The sequence below is a fragment of the Crotalus tigris genome, unplaced genomic scaffold, assembly GCF_016545835.1.
Source record: "Crotalus tigris isolate CLP2741 ecotype Arizona unplaced genomic scaffold, ASM1654583v1 scf7180000017871.4482833, whole genome shotgun sequence".
NCBI classification, from domain to species: domain Eukaryota; kingdom Metazoa; phylum Chordata; class Lepidosauria; order Squamata; family Viperidae; genus Crotalus; species Crotalus tigris.
In genome coordinates this window covers 3,707,085-3,725,875 of record NW_024096690.1, presented here as the reverse complement: position 1 = coordinate 3,725,875, position 18,791 = coordinate 3,707,085, and the positions used below count along the sequence as shown (strand labels likewise).

Below are 18,791 nucleotides of genomic sequence, written 5' to 3'. Positions count from 1 at the left end.
TTAACCCTACTCAAAAACATGTTTTTGCCTTAATCAATAGTGGCGTCTCCACCCGATGGGTGAGCCTTTGTCTTTGGCCATATTTAATACTCCTTCTATTCCTACAGCTGCCCTTCTCCAACATCAAAAGGGGAGCGTCTCCATTGTTGAATGGATTCACCTCCCCAATACCCCTCGCAAATCTATCAATCCACTGCCATATATGTTTGCTCTTTTAATTACAAAGGGCCGTTTTCGAGCAAAATGTTTAATTGGATTTGATATTGTTTTTTTATATGTCCCCATGTCTCTTACTATATGGAACCTTTATTTGCCTCTTCAGATGTATTGCAACTTTCTCTTGCTGACTGGGCAGGATCTGTTTCCTGTCATATTCCCTCTGACCCTCGCTTCCAACTCCTTAATAATGTTTCAATTTCTCTGCATTCTCCCATTTCCTCCTCTCCCATTCCTAACGCTGTCACCCTGTATGTTGATGGCAGCAAGACTTATGGTTCATGTGTATGGAAGGAGGGTGAACAATGGCACACAAAAATTACTCCTCCTCAAACTTCTGCTCAGCGTGCTGAACTTGCTGCTACAATATTGGCTTTACAAACTTTTTCTTCTGAACCTTTTAATCTTATTTTAGATAGTCTTTATGTATATAAAGTTCTCACCTCTTTATCTGATTCATATGTGTCACCCTCACTGGATGACTCTCTCCTCAGTCTATTTCTCACACTTCAATCCCTTCTTCATTCCCGCTCTACTTGTTTTTTTCCTGCTCATATTAGAAGTCACCAACCTTTCCCTGGTATTATCTCCGAAGGCAATGCCAAGGCGGATGCTGCCGCTTCGGCCGCCTCCACTCACCAGGACGTTTCTGTCCTTGTTTTATCTCCCATAACTCCATGGGACAGCCATTCATATTTTCATCAAAATAAGAAGGCTTTAATGAAACAATTTTCTTTAACAGCTACGGAGGCTGCGGCTATCATACAACAATGTCCCACCTGCAGCCTCCAAGCACACTCTGTTCCTCAAGGGGTCAACCCAAGAGGGACGCAGAGCTGTCAACTTTGGCAAATGGATGTTACACAATATTTGCCATTTGCCCCTTGGAAATATTTGCATGTTTCCATTGACACCTGTTCAGGTTTTATTATGGCCACCCCTCAAAGGGGTGAGTCTGCTAAACATGTTATTAATCATTGTATTCGTACTTTTTCTACCCTGGGCAATCCAAAAGAAATTAAGACTGATAACTCTCCTGCTTATACCAGAACCTCCTTTGCGCAGTTTTGCTCTCGCTGGTCTATTGTTCATAAATTTGGCATTCCATATAACTCCACTGGTCAAGCGATTGTGGCACGAGCCAATCAGACCGTAAAAAAGGCTCTAGACATGCATGCAAAAAAGAAAGGGGAAAATACCCCCGGCTTGCCTGGGATACAAAACACTCTTAATCTTGTACTTTTTACCTTAAACTTTTTGAATGTTTCTGGCACCCCTGGCTCAACTGCCGCAAGCAGGCATTTTTCTGCTCCTCCCACAGATTCTTCACGCCCCCAGGTATACTATCGACGTTTGCCTGATCCCACCTGGAAAGGGCCTGCCTCCCTCATTACCTGGGGTCGAGGCTATGCTGCAATAGACGACCATGGCGAGATCATTTGGACTCCAGCTCATTGTGTTCGTCCTTATATGGCTCAACGTACACCACTTCAGCCAGGCATATGAGGATCAGGGACTGTGGGCTTTTAATGCTTTTGTACGGGATGCCAGGCGCACTGCTCTTACACTTAACATCACGAACTGTTGGATTTGCATGCAAATTCCTGGTGACAGTCGTGGTGGCCTTATTTTCCATGCCATCCGTTCAATGAAACAGGATGGAAGCAGCTGTGGAGCATAACTACAGAGACATTGAATATGACATATGTTGTGGGCGCTCGTATAATGGAACCTGCCAGATTTTGTTTTTATAGCACAGGACTATTCCGTACTCCTACTTATTTGGGAACTTATAGTAATTGTCAACAAGTTATTATATGGAATTCAGCAAAGAAATGCAAATCCATCAAAAGCAACCTTACTAAGATAAATGACACTTATCAAAGCAATCAATGGACAAACATCAGTATCTACATGGCTTGTCTTGACATGGAATCCATAATAACATTTGCTAATGAGTCTCACCAGGGTTATTATGAGTTACCCGATATGTGGCTACTATGTGGCCGTAGAGCCTATCGCCAGGTGCCTAAGGATTGGAAAGGCACCTGTACACTGGGCCTTTTGACTCCTGCTGTATATGCCTTGCCTCATCTCCCTGATGGACGCCTGCGGAACAAACGTGATACTGGTTCCTCGGATCCACCCCTAACATTGGGTGGTAGTTTAGAGACTCAAATCAGCAGAGGGATTCTACCCAATCTAGGAGTTGCCACGAACTATAGGGACCTTCATTTGTTTAATAATTGGACTGTTCATATGTTTAATGAAACAATCAACAGCATTAAAATGATTAATCAAGAAATGGGGGAAATAAGGGAAGTAGTTTTGCAAAATTGGTATGCTTTAGATATTATTTTAGCAGCAAAAGGTGGTGTATGTGCCTTAATTCATTCTCATTGTTGTGTGTATATACATGATTTTCAACCTAATATTTCTGCTACAGCCAGGAAAATGCAATTTCTGCTACAAAATAATCCCTTACGCAACGATGGATCAGGCACCGTGGATATTTGGGGTGCCCTTTGGTCCTGGCTACCGGATGGATCCTGGCTACAATCTTTGATTTCTATTATAGTAACCATTTTGATATTATTTGTATTGCTATGTTGTTGCATTCAATGTATTCCCTCCCTCCTGCAAATGTGCAAAAATGTTATGCCCTCCACTAGGAAGGACACCTTAATCAGTGAATCAAGATCCCTTCTGGAACTGGAAGTGAGTAACATTGAAAAAACAGAAAAGCAGGAGATGTGGGATTAATTGCATAAATGCCCATGGACATCTCCCACAAGGGCCCCAGAGATAACAAACGGACCGCTCTAGACACAGGATGCATTCATCAACCATTTGGACAGACTCTGATAAGAACACCTGCTGTAGCCTTGCATCTGGAAAGTGTCTGTTATTTGATATATTGTAACCACCCCTATATACGTCTTTTGCTTACACTGTGTCATGTAAAAACCTTAGTAACAATAAAATAGGGTGCAAGAGTCAGCTCTGGGCTCCCATCCCGAGATACCTGCTGCGTGCGTGTCTCATTCTCCATGGGAGACCACCTCATCATTCAGACAATTTCTGACACTTCTCTTCCCAAAGGTGAATGTAGGTATAAAAAAAATACAGGTGACTTTTTTCAAACAAACTGTCTTATATGACTTTCATCAAATTTATCTGTGAAGTTATTTTGTCCCCAATTGATTTTAAGTATGTTTTCTCAAGGAGAAACCACAATTAATATAACCTTGTCCACTTTGTAGAACAATTTCTCTACCTTAAAATGCATATATTGAATAGTATGTACTGTGGCTAACAAGCATCATATTTTTTTCCTCTGAGGTAATCACTAGTCACAAAAAGTATGCTTTCTCTCCTTCAGATCATATATAGATTTTCAAACTAAACATTCATGCCAAAAATACCAACTGAAAATCCATATGCATATACAACTAGAATTAGATAAAATACATGTTTAACCTACATATTTGCTTGTGAATTGAAGAAATAACTAACAATAGTAAAATGACAATTAACCAATTAAAAACCCTATAATCTTACTCATTAATTTTTCAATGGAATTTTTAAGATCATGAAAAAATTCAGGATTGGAACAAAGCTCCTAAGTATATGAACTGATTCTACTTCCAAATCTTGACATTTTGGGATGTTGGCCTAAGGCTATGGAAACATATTTAGATATTCAGAGTAGACGATACTGAACAAGGTATAATAGTCTTATAAAATTCTGTAAAGCACTTCACATGCATAGATTCTATACACAATACAATCATTTTCATCTCATTACAACTGCTAGTCAGCCACATACATATAATGCAGATACGTAAGTATTTCCTGCACAGTAAAGTGTACCTTAAGCTGACAAAACTTTGAAAAGATTTGTTACAAAAGAAAATTGGTTGATTCCACTGAATATCTTTGGAATCTTCAATCTGAATTTTCAAATCAAATTTCCAAAGCAATCCTAGATGTTGAATGGAACCAGAAGTTCTGAATTGCCTTGGAGAGATTCAAAAGTTATTGGGAGATTAATGCACTTTTTGGCTTAAGCGAATCTGATAAATTGTTGCAATTTCCTTCCATATATAAAGAAAAGGGGTAAATCTGAGTGGTAGTGATGAGTTTACTTGTTTACATTACTTAAACATTATGAGTAATGTTTACATTACTTAAAACAAAATTTGTTTAAATTTGGAATACTACACATTCTGCATTATTTCAGAACAGCTTCTGAGGCTCTGCCAAACAACGAGAAGACCACTTTCTCATCGTCCCTTTGGAATTATCCATGGAAAATGTTTTAGGAAATGGTGGAAATCCCTTAAAAAGAAAAAAACAACAACCTAAAGCTGAGAAATTACAGGGACAATGACTTCCTTGATGTTTACCAATTTCTATCCTGACAAAAACAATGCAGCTGCAGGTAATCTGTGATCAAATTACAGTCTATGGTCTATAGATTACTGTACATTTTAAAAAGAAAAAATGGTATCTCTAATTAAGCAGATAAATAGAATGAAATAGATCTTCAATACTGACAACAAAAAATGTGTATTGAGGACATGATAAAGTACATCATACTATATTCCTTTTTAATGGAAGTTTGAAATGATAAATTTCATGTTTTTTTAAATCACCATTAATTTTATTAGTACTGGCTATTATTATTTATGAAAGCACTTTATTCACTGTTTCAATGATAATTATACCAAGAGAAAATTCCTCTTCTCTGTTAAGTTTCTACAGGTTTCTGTGAACCTCTTTGCCAAAGGGAGAAAAATAGAATATACTATTAGGGAATGTATATTTCTATTAAACACGCTTTAACAAAAAATCTAGAATATTATCAGGATTGTTTTTGATTCAGCTAACATTGAGCAAAAAAATCAACTGAAATATATTGAATACCTGAAAAAAATTCCTGAGAGAGTAATATTTTCTTATACTCTAACCCAGTGGTTCTCAATCTTTTTAATGCCGCGACCCCCGACCGGTTGTAAGTCGAGGACTACTCAACCGGTCGTAAGTCGAGGACTACTCAACTGGTGCAGCACCGTTTGCAGAATGGGACTTTTGGCAGGCTCAGCAGGGCAGAGACAGCCTGGACAATTCCTATTGGCTTTTGAAAGCCAATAGAATTAGACTCTATTCAAGAGAGTCTATTCTATTGGCTTTCAAAAGCCAATAGAATAAAAGGGAGTAGCACAGCTAAGGAAAAGGGGAAAAAAATGGCGGACTGCGTTGTTTGGCGACCCCCGTGAAATGGTCGTTCAACCCCAAATGGGGTCCCGACCCACAGGTTGAGAACCACTGCTCTAACCTTTTGTTCAGTACTGCAGTTAACACCGAACTCTATTGTCCCATGCTCTTGAAGTTTGGAATTTCCAATTTAAATTTGTAAAGAGGTTACATTAATACCTCTATGAAGAGTCAATTTTCATTCTCATGTCAATTATTGAAGTACTAAAAAATAAGTTTCAGACAATGACTCTGCTGTTTCAAATGTATATGATACTCTTTACCTTGCCAAACAGAAAGATCAGTAATGTCCTGAGGTGGATTCAGTAGAATGCTTCTAGCTTTGTTGAGAAAAATAAATCTATGTTTATTACAGAGACATATAAATTGAAAGTAGAAGGTGTGAGTTTATATTTGTAAGAATATAAAAATATTTAATTGATTATACTAATAATGAGATTTATGGTTTTTATTATCTCCACGATATAACTATTAGTATGTGAGCGCTTAAAAATATAAAATCCAATACAGTGCAATTGACCCAAAGATTATTTTGACACCCTGACAAACAGCATCCTATTTAGATAATTATTTTGAATACTAATTTTGTACAAATAAATGAAATGGGGATAATTCTCAATCAATCATATTTACAGATCTAGAATTATCTCTCACAAGCCTGCAGTGAATTTTTATATGAATTGGAGGACAGGCATTCCAGTGATCAAAAAAATATATAGAGGACAAGTAGAAAAATTAATACAGTATTTAATTTTTATCATGATATACAGTATATAACAAATGTAACCTATAATCAGGTTAAAGTTGAAATCTAGCAGAGTCAATACATCTCTGTTCTAAAGATTCTATATAATTGAAGAAATTAAATCTTACTTTGATTCAGGTATTTCCCTACAATGGCCAATATAGCAAGGAATTCATTTAAAGAAATCTTATATGTTTGTGCATAAATTTGCTGATTGATTGATAATCCAGGATTAATAAGCATGGTCTGAATGAATACCCTGCTGGTAGATGCAGACAGTGTGCTTGCCTTTAATAGAAGCAAACAAATCAGGAATAGTCTTGTGTTACTTTGTGTGACAGAAGTAAGATATAAGCAGAATTTCATGTTGGCTTGAAGGTTCAAGGTGGCTTTGGGAATATTTAACCAGAATAAAGATTTTAGATATAACACAAATGCTCTAGTTGCATTCACTTTTTATATGAGATAATAGAAGTAATTAGAAGTCCTCTACTGCTTCAGTTTATTTATATCACAATCCAACTCATATTTATTCAGAGAAGCTCAATAGGACTACTTCTCAGACCAATGAATATAGATTATAATTTGAGAGGAGAGAGAGAGAGACAGAGAGAGTGAGTGAGTGAGTGAGTGAGTGAGAGAAAGAGAGAGAGAGAGAGAGAGAGAGAGAGAGAGAATCTCAAATGAGAAAGACTGTTAATTGTATCCTGTCATTTCCATTTCCAAATTAGACATGTCCAAGATACCAGATGTCTATTTCTGGTTTATGTTTGTTTCTATGCATTTACTTGTAAAGCAGTGATGGTGAACCTTTTAGAGACCGAGTGCCCAAACTGCAACCCAAAACCCACTTATTTATCACAAAATGCCAGGGCCGCATCAGCATTGTGGTACTCTCGGAGGGGGCAGGGAGGCGTGTCTGAGTGCCGCCTCTGGCACACAAAAACCAGAGGTGCAAAATGGGCCACTGTGCTGCAAGGCCCAAAAATGGCCACCGCTGTGCCGCGGGGTGCTGCACCATGCAAGAATAAGGCAGGGCTTGTGAGTATCAAGCAGGCACTAGCCCCGCCGCATTTGCAGCGTGTGTGTGCTTGCGGCCCCGTGCGCATGCATGCATGTAAAATGCTTCTCCCTCCCTTTTCTTCCAGTCCTCCAATTGACAATGGTTAGTGACTTCTGCTCTACCACCTCTACTCAAGCTTGCTAGTCGGCCGCTTCACCTCCTTTGTGCTGGGTGGGGCTCCTGCTCCAGGCGGCGGTGGCACCTGATAGACCTGCTGCTGGCGGTGGTTGTACACGTACCAACAGAGAGGGCTCTGAGTGCCGCCTCTGGCACGTGTGCCATAAGTTCGCCACCCCTGTTGTAAAGTCTACTCTATACTGTTTTCTTCATTAAAAAGGCACAATAAAAATCACATTTCAAATTATACATATTTTCCCACAGAAAATGCATTTTTAAATATAATTAATAAATCAACTAATTTTGCAGTATAGATTTCCAATTAAAAATATGCCCAAAAAGCATATATTGGGAGAAAATGTATCTACTGCCATAAACATGTGTACATGTATATGTGTATGTTGTATGAGTGTGTATACACACACTCACAGACATACAAACACACACACATGCCCACAGAGATTTGCTACTTCTGAAATAGGAGATTAAGGCACCTAAATCCAGATTCCTATAAACTTCAGGCGCCTGAATTTAAGCATGATTCTCCTAAGCATAATGATTAGCACAGATATTGAATTTTGAACTATAGCATAATTACTGAAATTGGGCATATTAGGTATATATTTATATATATATTTATGAATATGGTAGGATATCTTTCTGAAGAAATGGCAGATTGAAGGCACTCATCCATAACTTGTTAGAGACCCAGGCTGGTTTCCTAGGGCCTGAAAAACTCTCTGAAGGCAAGGAGTGGTATAGGACAACTTACCAGTTGCTGTGGGACAACTTGTAGCAGGACAACTTGCTGTGGGATTCCTTTTATTTTTGTTGATTCTGTTTTCATCAAAATTATTTTATCTCTTGTATCAAAGGAAATCATTCCTATGACTGCCATCTTTTAATGAATAATAATAATGAATAATAAAAGGAATTAATCCTATGTTGAATTGTCTTTTGGCAAGTTGTCTCATGGCGAGTTGGCCATGGAAGTTGTCCTGCAATGAGCTGGCCTTGGCAAGTCAGACGTGTCAAGTTGTCCATGGCAAGTTGGCTGCGAAGAATTAGCTGTGGCGAGTTGTCATAGACCTGATTTCAAGAAATCAACCCACACATTCCCCAGACATCTGGTACTTATGAGAGAGTTGTGAAAAAGGGATTTCTTCAATGGTCTGGTGAGTTGCCAGCTGAGATGCTGTGATGAAGTTGTGGTAAACAGAATTAATAATTATTAATAATTCTTGCTCTCCTTGATCTCTCAGTAGTTTACGATACCATTGACCATGGTATCCTCTTGGGTCAGCTGCAGGGATTGGGGCTGGGAGGCACAGTTTTGTGCTGGTTCTGTTCCCTTCTCTGTGGCTTGTCTTAATCAGTATTAATAAGCAATGAGAGGTAGAGGTCCAGCCTGCATATGCTGCAGGGTTTGGTATTTTAGATAGATAGAAAGATAGATAGATAGATAGATAGATAGATGGATGGATGGATGGATGGATGGATGGATGGATGGATGGATGGATGGATTTTATATTGGGAATGTTTTGATATGATAGATTAATAGTTTAGAAGGAAACAGTTTGATTCTGTTAGACTCTATAAAGTAGACAGGGTTTCTGGAGCTGTCCACTTGTTTATTAAATCCATGTCTCTTCTGGTTAGTGAAAACTTCCAAGATGGTGATTTCAAGGAAAAGTGGGACAATGAACATTATTGGGGCAATGGACAGTATTACTAAAATATAGGGCATTCTTGGTTCCTGTAAGGGGGCCTTGGTCCACCCCCTCTTTAAGAAATTGAATTTTAGACACACATCCTGGACAATCCACTCTTCCACTTTCTTTTTTTAGGGAAGGTGGTAGACAAAGTGTTCTAGTTCTAAAGGGTCCTGGATAAAACAGATTAGCTAGACTCTTTTTAGTCAGGTTACAGGCCTGGTTATGGGACAGAAATGGCATTGGTCACACTTATCTATTATCTCTTATGAACATGGGATAGGGGTACTTTATCTATTCTTGCTCTCCTTGATCTCTGTTTTATTGCATTGTAAGCCACCCAGAGTCACTCTGGATAACTAGATGGGCAGAATAATAAGTAAGTAAATACATAAGTAAGTAAGGTTATTTTTACAATCTTGTTTGATAATGATGGATAGGTATCTTTGAATTAATGATTGGATCATGGGATTAAACATTAATTAATGTTTAAGACTCTAGAAATATTGTATATTTTATATACATTATTTAAATTAAGATTATATAGCTTTTAACTGAGTAAAAGATTATCTGATTTTTATCTGTACTGAAAAAAGTTGGAAGTCTTTTCCCTTGCTTTTTCTCTTTTTCAGTTTTTAACCTTTTCCCCTTTTGAATTTCCTTCCCCCTTTTTATAATTATTTGTATTTTAATTTTTCTTGAAATAAAGTTGTCTTAAAGAGAGAAAGAGAGAATGACTGAATAGTTGCTGTATCTTCATGCCATTCTCTATGAAAGGATATTTCATGAAACATCATGAGTGAAATGTTTCTCTAAATTTTTATGAAATATATCCGCTTCGGAGAAGTTGCATAGCAACCTACTATATATGGAAACAAATAAGCATCCAAAATTCATACCAACTGATGGTTTCTTTGAATAATATTGTACACAAATATTTATGCCCTGTAATTTTTTTTCCTGGGATGATGTGTGAGCTAATTTTTATGCGTATGTTGATTTATAGAAAAAAAAACTTTCACAATAGAATTGAACTCTATTTCATTATTTGCAGCAAATTAAAATTGATCTAATACAGATTCAAACCTTTCATTTAGATTACTATTAGCAGACTTACCCATTTTACACATATCAATACTCCCCATGCTTTTAATATATATTTTTGTTTATAATAAAATGAGAATTTCTAGGTTTCTTTTGGCTATCATATCAGTGGAGAACAGCTTATATTTTATTTCTCATTCAGTGATTTCTCATTATGCAAGAAGGTTGAAGAGATATATTTTCTGTCCTAAGGATGAGTGAGATAAATAACAAGAGCATCAATCCTATCTACATGTGTAGTGAAGACTGATGTCAAAAATTCTGTAATATCCAGTGCCCTGCTTGCCTCTTGCTGACAAGGTAGAAAAGATGTGATTCTTTAAAGCAAACAAAACAAACAGCAAAGAAAAGAATGCATATGGATCCAATCATATGATGACAATTTCAGACAGGATACATATTCCCACGCGGAAGAATCAAAGGCAACTTTGAATTAGGAGTATAAGATGAGTTGTATCAAAATTTGCAAGATGGCAAGTGCAATGTTATGCTCAAAGTCTGTATTTTATATATATTTATGTAAGAAGGGGGACAGAATGTGTGTTGCAATGTGCCTGCCATATTTCAGATGTTGACACTTTTGCTTTGAATTCTGTAGATGATGCATCTTTCTTCTTTGTGCTTTTCAATATAGGACTTTAAAAGAGTGTCCTTTCCAGCTTTTTGGGTTTTTTTTTTTCCAAAATTCATGTAGTTCTTGAGACACCCTTTCAAGGCCCAAAGGACTGCAGCCTCATATTTCATGGAACAAAACTGGAATTGTTAGTTGAAGTTATACTACTTTTGTGCAGTAATAACATATGGCTACTGTTTATAGCTATAGATTATCTCTATCTTGCAGATAAACACACTAGTGTGATTATACAATGCCATTTTAAATTCAATTTTCTACATCAGGACAATGCTACAAAAATATTTTTAAGAAGTCAGATTGTGGCAGATAAAAAAAAATAGCGCTCAAATTCTAAAATACTACAGCACACTAAAATAGTACTGTACTATAGCATAGTACAATAGTACTATGTTGACAGGAGAAAGAACATAAGTGGTAAATAGGTTCAGTAGTCATTCTACGAAATGAAATTCTATAGGCTGAATTAAATCAGTTCACTGTTGCTTTTTTCTTCCTTCATTTACTTTTTACTTTTTTGCCTTACTTTTGGCTTACTATGTAATATAGTTAGAATGGATTCCTCTAAACATATAAATGTTAGCAACAGCAAACTTTGAAAATCATCCTATACAGCACTGAAACTTTAAAACAGCTATCAATGGCAATACGGAAAACTATTATAAAGGTTTAGATAACACTTACTGTATTTTTAATCATAGATACAAATTTTCCACTAGGAGATTTGCAGATAGTGAATGGCCTCAAAATGGACATGGAATTTACTAAGTTTACAAATTTGTGATTCAGTTTAAAGATGGAATTATCAAGAATACTATAGAGACAAAAACCAAACTCCATTTTCTTTATTCTTTCATCCCTGCATACGCATTAGAAACCACATATAATGTTAACATTATTCTCATGATCTTTCACTGATAGTTGAAATTCACTCTGGAATGTGCATGATTTTCTCAGTGAGAAAATAATATTAAAATAAATTTCCCTCTCTTTAATCTGATTTCAGCTGCCCAGAATTGTCTCAGGTGGCAAGTTGGGTGGCATATAATCAATCAATCAATCAATCAATCAAATAAATATTCCCCAATGTACATAATTTATTACCATATTTTTTCCATAAGAGGAATCCTCCAGATCTATCTTGTTCTTCTTGCTTATTAAAATGTTTAACATCTTTAATAAATTTTCCTTAATATTTCCTGCCTTTATTATTGCTATTGCTCAGCTGCATCTTTGCTATTCACCATTCTTCTTCCAAAAACCAAAGGAGGTTTAATCTTCCATATAAAGTTATTGCAATGAAAATTTGAATCAGTAAGTGACAGTAATTTTCTTTTTGTTATAATTTTTAATAAAGGGGTTGGAAATGGTTATTTGGGAAGAGGCTGGTATTTTTTAGATTTAGACTCCCTCTAGTACACTAGATGGAACCTCTCTTTGTAAAACAATTGAATTCTAGTATCATTCCTACCATAAATCCAGGGAATTAAAGGGATGGGTTGTCATAAACTTTGCAGTAAAATGATGTCAGTATTTCCTAGAATGAGCTCTTTTGAAAAAACATATACCTTATTAATATTTGGATTAGCTAATTGTCCATCAAGTTTTTATTTATTTAAATCACAATTCTTGCCATGGTAGTATATTTAATTAACATATATTTTATGTTTATGATCTGATACAGGATGCAGTAACAGCATTTAAAATTCCCAAATTACTATCAAACCTGAAATATGTTTGAGCAATTCCAAAACTATAGTATTTCCTATGAACAATTAAAAAGTATTGTTAAAGAAGATATTATTTGCTAGCACTTAGGAACAAAGAATAGGAAAATATCATAGTAGCATTATAGCATTAACATTATTAAAAATATTGCATATAGACAGTCCTCAGGTTATGACCATTTATTCAGTGATCATTCAATGTTATAACATAGCTGAATGAAGAATACTTAAGAAAGATTCTTAAATTTCCAACAGTTGATATGGACCAGGTGGTAATGTGATCACAATCTGGACTCAAAATTGTGACATTTCAACAAACTACAGTGACATGATTGTGATTTCTGATCTTCCTTGGCAGCTTCCAAAAACCAAGGTCAACAGAGAAGATGGCAGAAAATTAGAAGTTGTGGTCATGTGAGGTCATTGCTTAATGACCTGTACGGTTCTCACTTAATGACATCAACAAGAATTGCCATTGCTTCATGGATTACTACCTTGGTGTGGCAAAGGGGCTTGCGTAACTCAGTGAAGCTATGAGCTATGCCATGCAGGGCCACCCAAGGCGGACACGTCATAGTAGAGAGTTCTGACAAAATGTGATCCACTGGAGAAGGAAATGGCAATCCACTCCAGTATCTTTGCCATGAAAACCCCATGGACAGTACCAAAAGGCAAAAAGACATGATGCTGGAAGATGAGCCCCTCAGGTTGGAAGGTGTCCAATATGCTACTGGGGAAGAGCAGAAGGCCAATATTAGTAGCGCCAGAAAGAGTGAAACCACTGGGCGAAAGCCGAAAGGACACTCAGCTGTGGATGCATCTGGTGGTGAAAGGAAAATTTGATGCTATTAAAGATCTATTCTCCATAGGAATAGGAATGTAAGATCCATGAATCAAGGCAAGCTGGACGTGGTCAAACAAGAAATGACAAGAGCGAACATCGACATCTTAGGAATGAGCGAACTAAAATGGACAGGAATGAGTATACTACTGTGGGCAAGAATCCCTCAGAAGAAATGAAGTAGCCTTTATAATCAATAAAATATTAGGAAAAGCAATACAGGGATACAATCCCCAAAATGACAGAATGATCTCAGTGCGAATCCAAGGCAAACCATTCAATATCACAGAAGTCCAACTCTATGCCCCAACCCAATTTCAAGAGGATGAAATTAACCGGTTCTATGAAGCCCTACAGCACCTTATAGAATCAACACCAAAAAATGATGTCCTTATCATCATCAGGATTGGAATGCTAAAGTAGGAAACCAAAAGATAACCAGAATAACAGGCAAATTTGGCCTTGGAGTACAAAATGAAGCAGGGCACAGGCTGTCAAGAGAATACGATGGTCATAGCAAACAATCTTTTCCAACAACCCAAGAGACGGCTCTACATATAGACATCACCAGACGGTCAACATAGAAATCAGATTGACTATGTGTTCTGCAGCCAAAGATGGAGAAGCTCTATTCAGTCAGTAAAAACAAGACCAGGAGCTGACTGTGGCTCAGATCATGAGCTTTTTGTTGCAAAATTTAGGCTTAAATTGAAGAAAGTAGGGGAAAACACTAGACCACTCAGGTATGAACTAAATCATATCCCTGATGAATATACTATAGAGGTGACAAATAGATTTAAGGAACTAGATCTGATAGACAGAGTGCCTGAAGAACTATGGATGTTCACAACACTGTACAGGAGATAGCAATTAAAACCATCCCAAAGAAAAAGAAATGCAAGAAAACAAAATGGCTGTCTGAGGAAGCTTTGCAAATAGCTGAGGAAAGAAGGGAAGCAAAAGGCAAGGGAGAAAGAGAAAGATACACCCAACTGAATGCAGAATTCCAGAGAATAACTGGAAGAGATAAGAATGCCCTCTTAAATGAATAGTGCAAAGAAATAGAATAAAACAATAGAATAAGAAGGACCAGAGATCTTTTCAAGAAAATTGGAGATATGAGGGGAACGTTTCATGCAAAGATGGGCATGATAAAGGACTAAAATGGCAGGAACCTAACAGAGGCAGAAGAGATTAAGAAGAGGTGGCAAAATTACACAGATGAACTATACAAGAACAAGCTTAGCGTCCCTGATAACCACAATGGGGTGGTCACTGACCTCGAGCCAGACATCCTAAAATGTGAAGTGAAATGGGCCCTAGGAAATCTGAGCAACAACAAAGCTAGTGGAGGTGATAGTATTCCAGCTGAGTTATTCAAAATCTTAAAAGATGATGCAGTAAAAGTGCTATACTCAATTTGCCAGCAAATTTGGAAAACTCAACAGTGGCCACAGGATTGGAAAAGGTCAGTTTTCATTCCAATTCCAAAGAAAGGCAATGCCAAAGAATATTCAAACTATTGCACCATTGCACTCATTTCACATGAAAGTAAAGTTATGCTTAAAATCCTACAAGCTAGACTCCAGCAGTATGTGGATTGAGAACTTCCAGAAGTACAGGCAGGATTGCGAAAAGGCAGAGGAACTAGAGATCAAATTGCCAACATACGCTGGATCATGGAGAAAGCTAGGGAGTTCCAAAAAAACATCTACTTCTGCTTCATTGACTATGCTAAAGACTTTGATTGTGTGGATCACAACAAATTGTGGCAAGTTCTTAAAGAAATGGGAGTACCAGATCATCTTATTTGTCTCTTGAGAAATCTATATGCGGGTCAAGAAGCCACAGTGAGAACTGGACACAGAACCACTGATTGGTTCAAAATTGGGAAAGGCATCCAGCAAGGCTGTATTCTATCGCCCTGCTTATTTAACTTAGATGCAGAGCACATCATGAGAAAGGCAAGGCTAGATTAATCAAAAGTTGGAATTAAGATTGCCGGGAAAAATATCAACAACCTAAGATATGCAGATGATACCACTCTAATGGCAAAAAGTGAAGAGGAACTAAAGAGCATCTTGATGCAGGTAAAGAAGGAGAGTGCAAAAGTTGCCTTGAAACCCAACATTAAGAAAACCAAGACCATGGCATCCAGCCCTCTCAATTTCTGGGAAATAGATGCGGAGGAAATGGAGGTAGTGACAGATTTTATTTTTCTGCTCCAAGATCACCTCAGATGGGGACTGCAGCCAAGAAATTAAAAGATGCTTGCTCCTGGGGAGGAAAGCTATGGCAAATCTAGACAGCATACTAAAAAGCAGAGACATCACCCTGCCAACAAAAGTATGTATAGTCAAGGCCATGGTTTTCCCAGTTGCAATGTATGGCTGTGAAAGTTGGATCATAAGAAAAGCTGAGTGCCAAAGAATTGAGACCTTTGAACTATGGTGCTGGAGAAGTCTCCTGCGAGTACCCTGGACTGCAAGGTGATCAAACCGGTCAGTCCTAGAGGATATCAACCCTGACTGCTCTTTAGAAGGCCAGATCCTGAAGTTGAAACTCATAAATACTTTGGCCACTTAATGAGAAGGAAGGACTCACTGGAGAAGAGCCTAATGCTGGGAAAGATTGAGGGCAATAGAAGAATGGGGCGATAGAGAAAGAGGTGGCTGGATGGAGTCACTGAAGCAGTAGGCGTGAGCTTAAATGGACTCCAGAAGTTGGTAGAGGACAGGAAGGCCTGGAGGAACATTGTCCATGGAGTCGTGATGGGTCAGACACGACTTCACAACTAACAATAACAAAGCAATGCAAACATATGATATTGTGCTTTACAACCACATCATTTAGCAATGACAATTCCAGTCCCAATTCCAGTATAAGTTGAGTGCTACCTGTATTAATATTATTATATACATGAGATTAGAGTAAATCAACATTTTTTTCACTTTTTAAGTCTTTAGAAAATGCTGGCTGACTATTTCATTGGAAGTATAAAATGATTCACGGTTATTTGCTCATATGATATAGTCTTGCCACACTAACATTCTGTTTTGGATTAATACCCATTAGAATGTTAATATCATTTAGAAAAGAATACATAAAAAGTATAATGGATTCTGAACTGTAGGCCAACATTTGGAATTTAACATATGAAAAATTATGGATTTATTCGGCGTGGGTATAATAAAAAAGATTAATCTTTGATATTTGAAAAAGCATTCCACGCTAGATTTACAATGATAATATTTGTTTGTTCACTTACTGACTGACCCAATAAAAACATAACCAGTATTATTTCACTAATATTTCACTAATATTTCATTAAGTTTTAATACTGCCCTGTTAAAATACTTTAACACCATCACCATTAGAGATTGTTGACAGGATACCATCTGTTTATTGGTTCCTGGTGTTTTTGCACAGATTTTTTTTTTGCATAGTTTTAAAGTTTTAACAGTTTTTCTACTTGTATTTTTATGATCTGTAACCCACCAAGAATCACCTTATTGGAGAGATGGGTGACATATAAATTTAATAAATAAACAAATAAAACTTTATTTAAAATCGGAACTGCCTTTTTATGCATACATTTTTGTCTTTGTCATTTTTCTCTTTCTTTAATGTTTTTCCTGTATCTTTCTTCTCCCCCCCCTTTTTTGCATATTAAATCAAATTTTTAAAAAAAGAGAAGCTACATCAAAACAAATTAAGTATTCAGAAGGCAGGTCTCCTGAATACAGTAAACTAGTATCAGCTAATACTATTCAAGTGTTTTGATTTAGCATAAACTAAAAGTGGCAAAAAGCCAAAAAAAAACCTAATTAGCAGAAAAAGAGAAAGAAAATTACATAAAAAAGTTTTTTCACTGTAAAATAATTAATTATTTTGTATTTATGCTATAGGGTTTTGTTTTGTTTTTTGCATGTCACTTAATTACCAGAGCATTAAGCATTCAATATTTGAAGTAAAAATTATATATAAAAATTACTCCAGTTTTTGATTCAATTTTTAAAGTCAAAACATTTTGAGAATGCCTTCAGGTTTGGCAACCAACAGATGTCTGTCCTACGCATATATAACTGTTTACCTCAGTTTGATTAATATATAGAAATTACATGCATAATACATGTAAATGCATAAACTTCACATCAGCTATTAAATATTTGAATCACCAATATTTTATCTGAGGAATAGGAATGCATGCCAATTGCTAAGCTAAATAGACAGATGACAAAATACATTGAGCACAATTAACTGAGAACAATTAACCAGTGGAACAGCTTGCCTTCAGAAATCGTGGGTGCTCCATCACTGGAGGTTTTTAAGAAGAGACTAGATAGTCACTTGTCCAAAATGGTATAGGTTCTCCTGCTTGAGCAGACTAGAAGACCTCCAAGGTCCCTTCCAACTCTATTCCATTCTATTCTAAAAATTTCCACTGAGCTATGGATACCTCATTAAATAAGCAATAATACTAACTATATTTGGAAACAGAAATGTATTATTTAGGACCATACAGCTCCAGAATTTCGTTCTTATATGGATTTTATTTCACTGAATGAACAGTGGTAGACAATGCTTACCTGGCACACCTGGTGGTGTTTTCAGGTATTTTCCATTAAAATGTTGAATTACAACTTCACATTTTTCAGTGGATTCCATTCTGAGGAAGAAAAATACATAAATAAAAATAGTGATTGTTATTGCATATATGTCTCCTGTCTCCCTGGGGAATATGATGCAATTGATGAATATTTTCCTCACAAAGGAGACATTCTACAAAATATTTGAAAAAAAACCTCTGATAAAATAGTCCATAATCCCAATCCTTTGGACAGGTAGTCCAAATGTGATTCATCTGGCCAGTAAGCTGCCTTACATGAGACTACAATGATGTGATTCATTGGAATGATACACCAGAGCTAAGGAGAATTTACTAGAAGCACTTCAGGAGTTGAGACAGAAATCATTAAAATGGTTTGAATTCCACCACATAGTATAAAAGGAGGATGAAACACCTGAAGCCTTCTGGATTTGCCTCCTTGAAACTCCGTTGCATCTGGACCCAAATAACCAAAAGGATAAAAGAATTCTAGTCTCTATATTTATTGACCAATCTGCTAATGACATTTGGAACTGCTTCCAAATATTTTCTCAAATTAGTCAATACTCAAAATTCCTGAGTTGTGCTGAATTGCCAACTTTATGTTTGATCAGAGAATGAAACTGAGGGAAACAAATTGAGAGAGGAAGAAAACTGAAAAAAGGGTGAGAAAGGGGGTGGAGAAGAAAATTAGAATGGAGGAAAGATCTCAGAATGTTTGCTCCCCTATAAAGAGAAAGAAAAGA

At 36.7% G+C, this 18,791-nt stretch overlaps 1 protein-coding gene across 4 annotated transcripts in view; it reads right to left on the bottom strand.

The window, feature by feature from the left end:
- Positions 1-18,791, bottom strand: part of RBMS3 (RNA binding motif single stranded interacting protein 3) — a 591,790-nt gene that overhangs the window by 173,443 nt on the left and 399,556 nt on the right. For all 4 annotated transcript variants that reach the window (XR_005556757.1, XM_039343747.1, XM_039343746.1 and 1 more), the window contains exon 6: positions 18,026-18,105. Coding sequence is in view for 3 of the 4 variants with exons in the window: in XM_039343747.1 (XP_039199681.1) it covers positions 18,026-18,105 (80 nt within the window). In the remaining variant the exon portion in view is untranslated. The remainder of the gene's footprint in view (positions 1-18,025; positions 18,106-18,791) is intronic.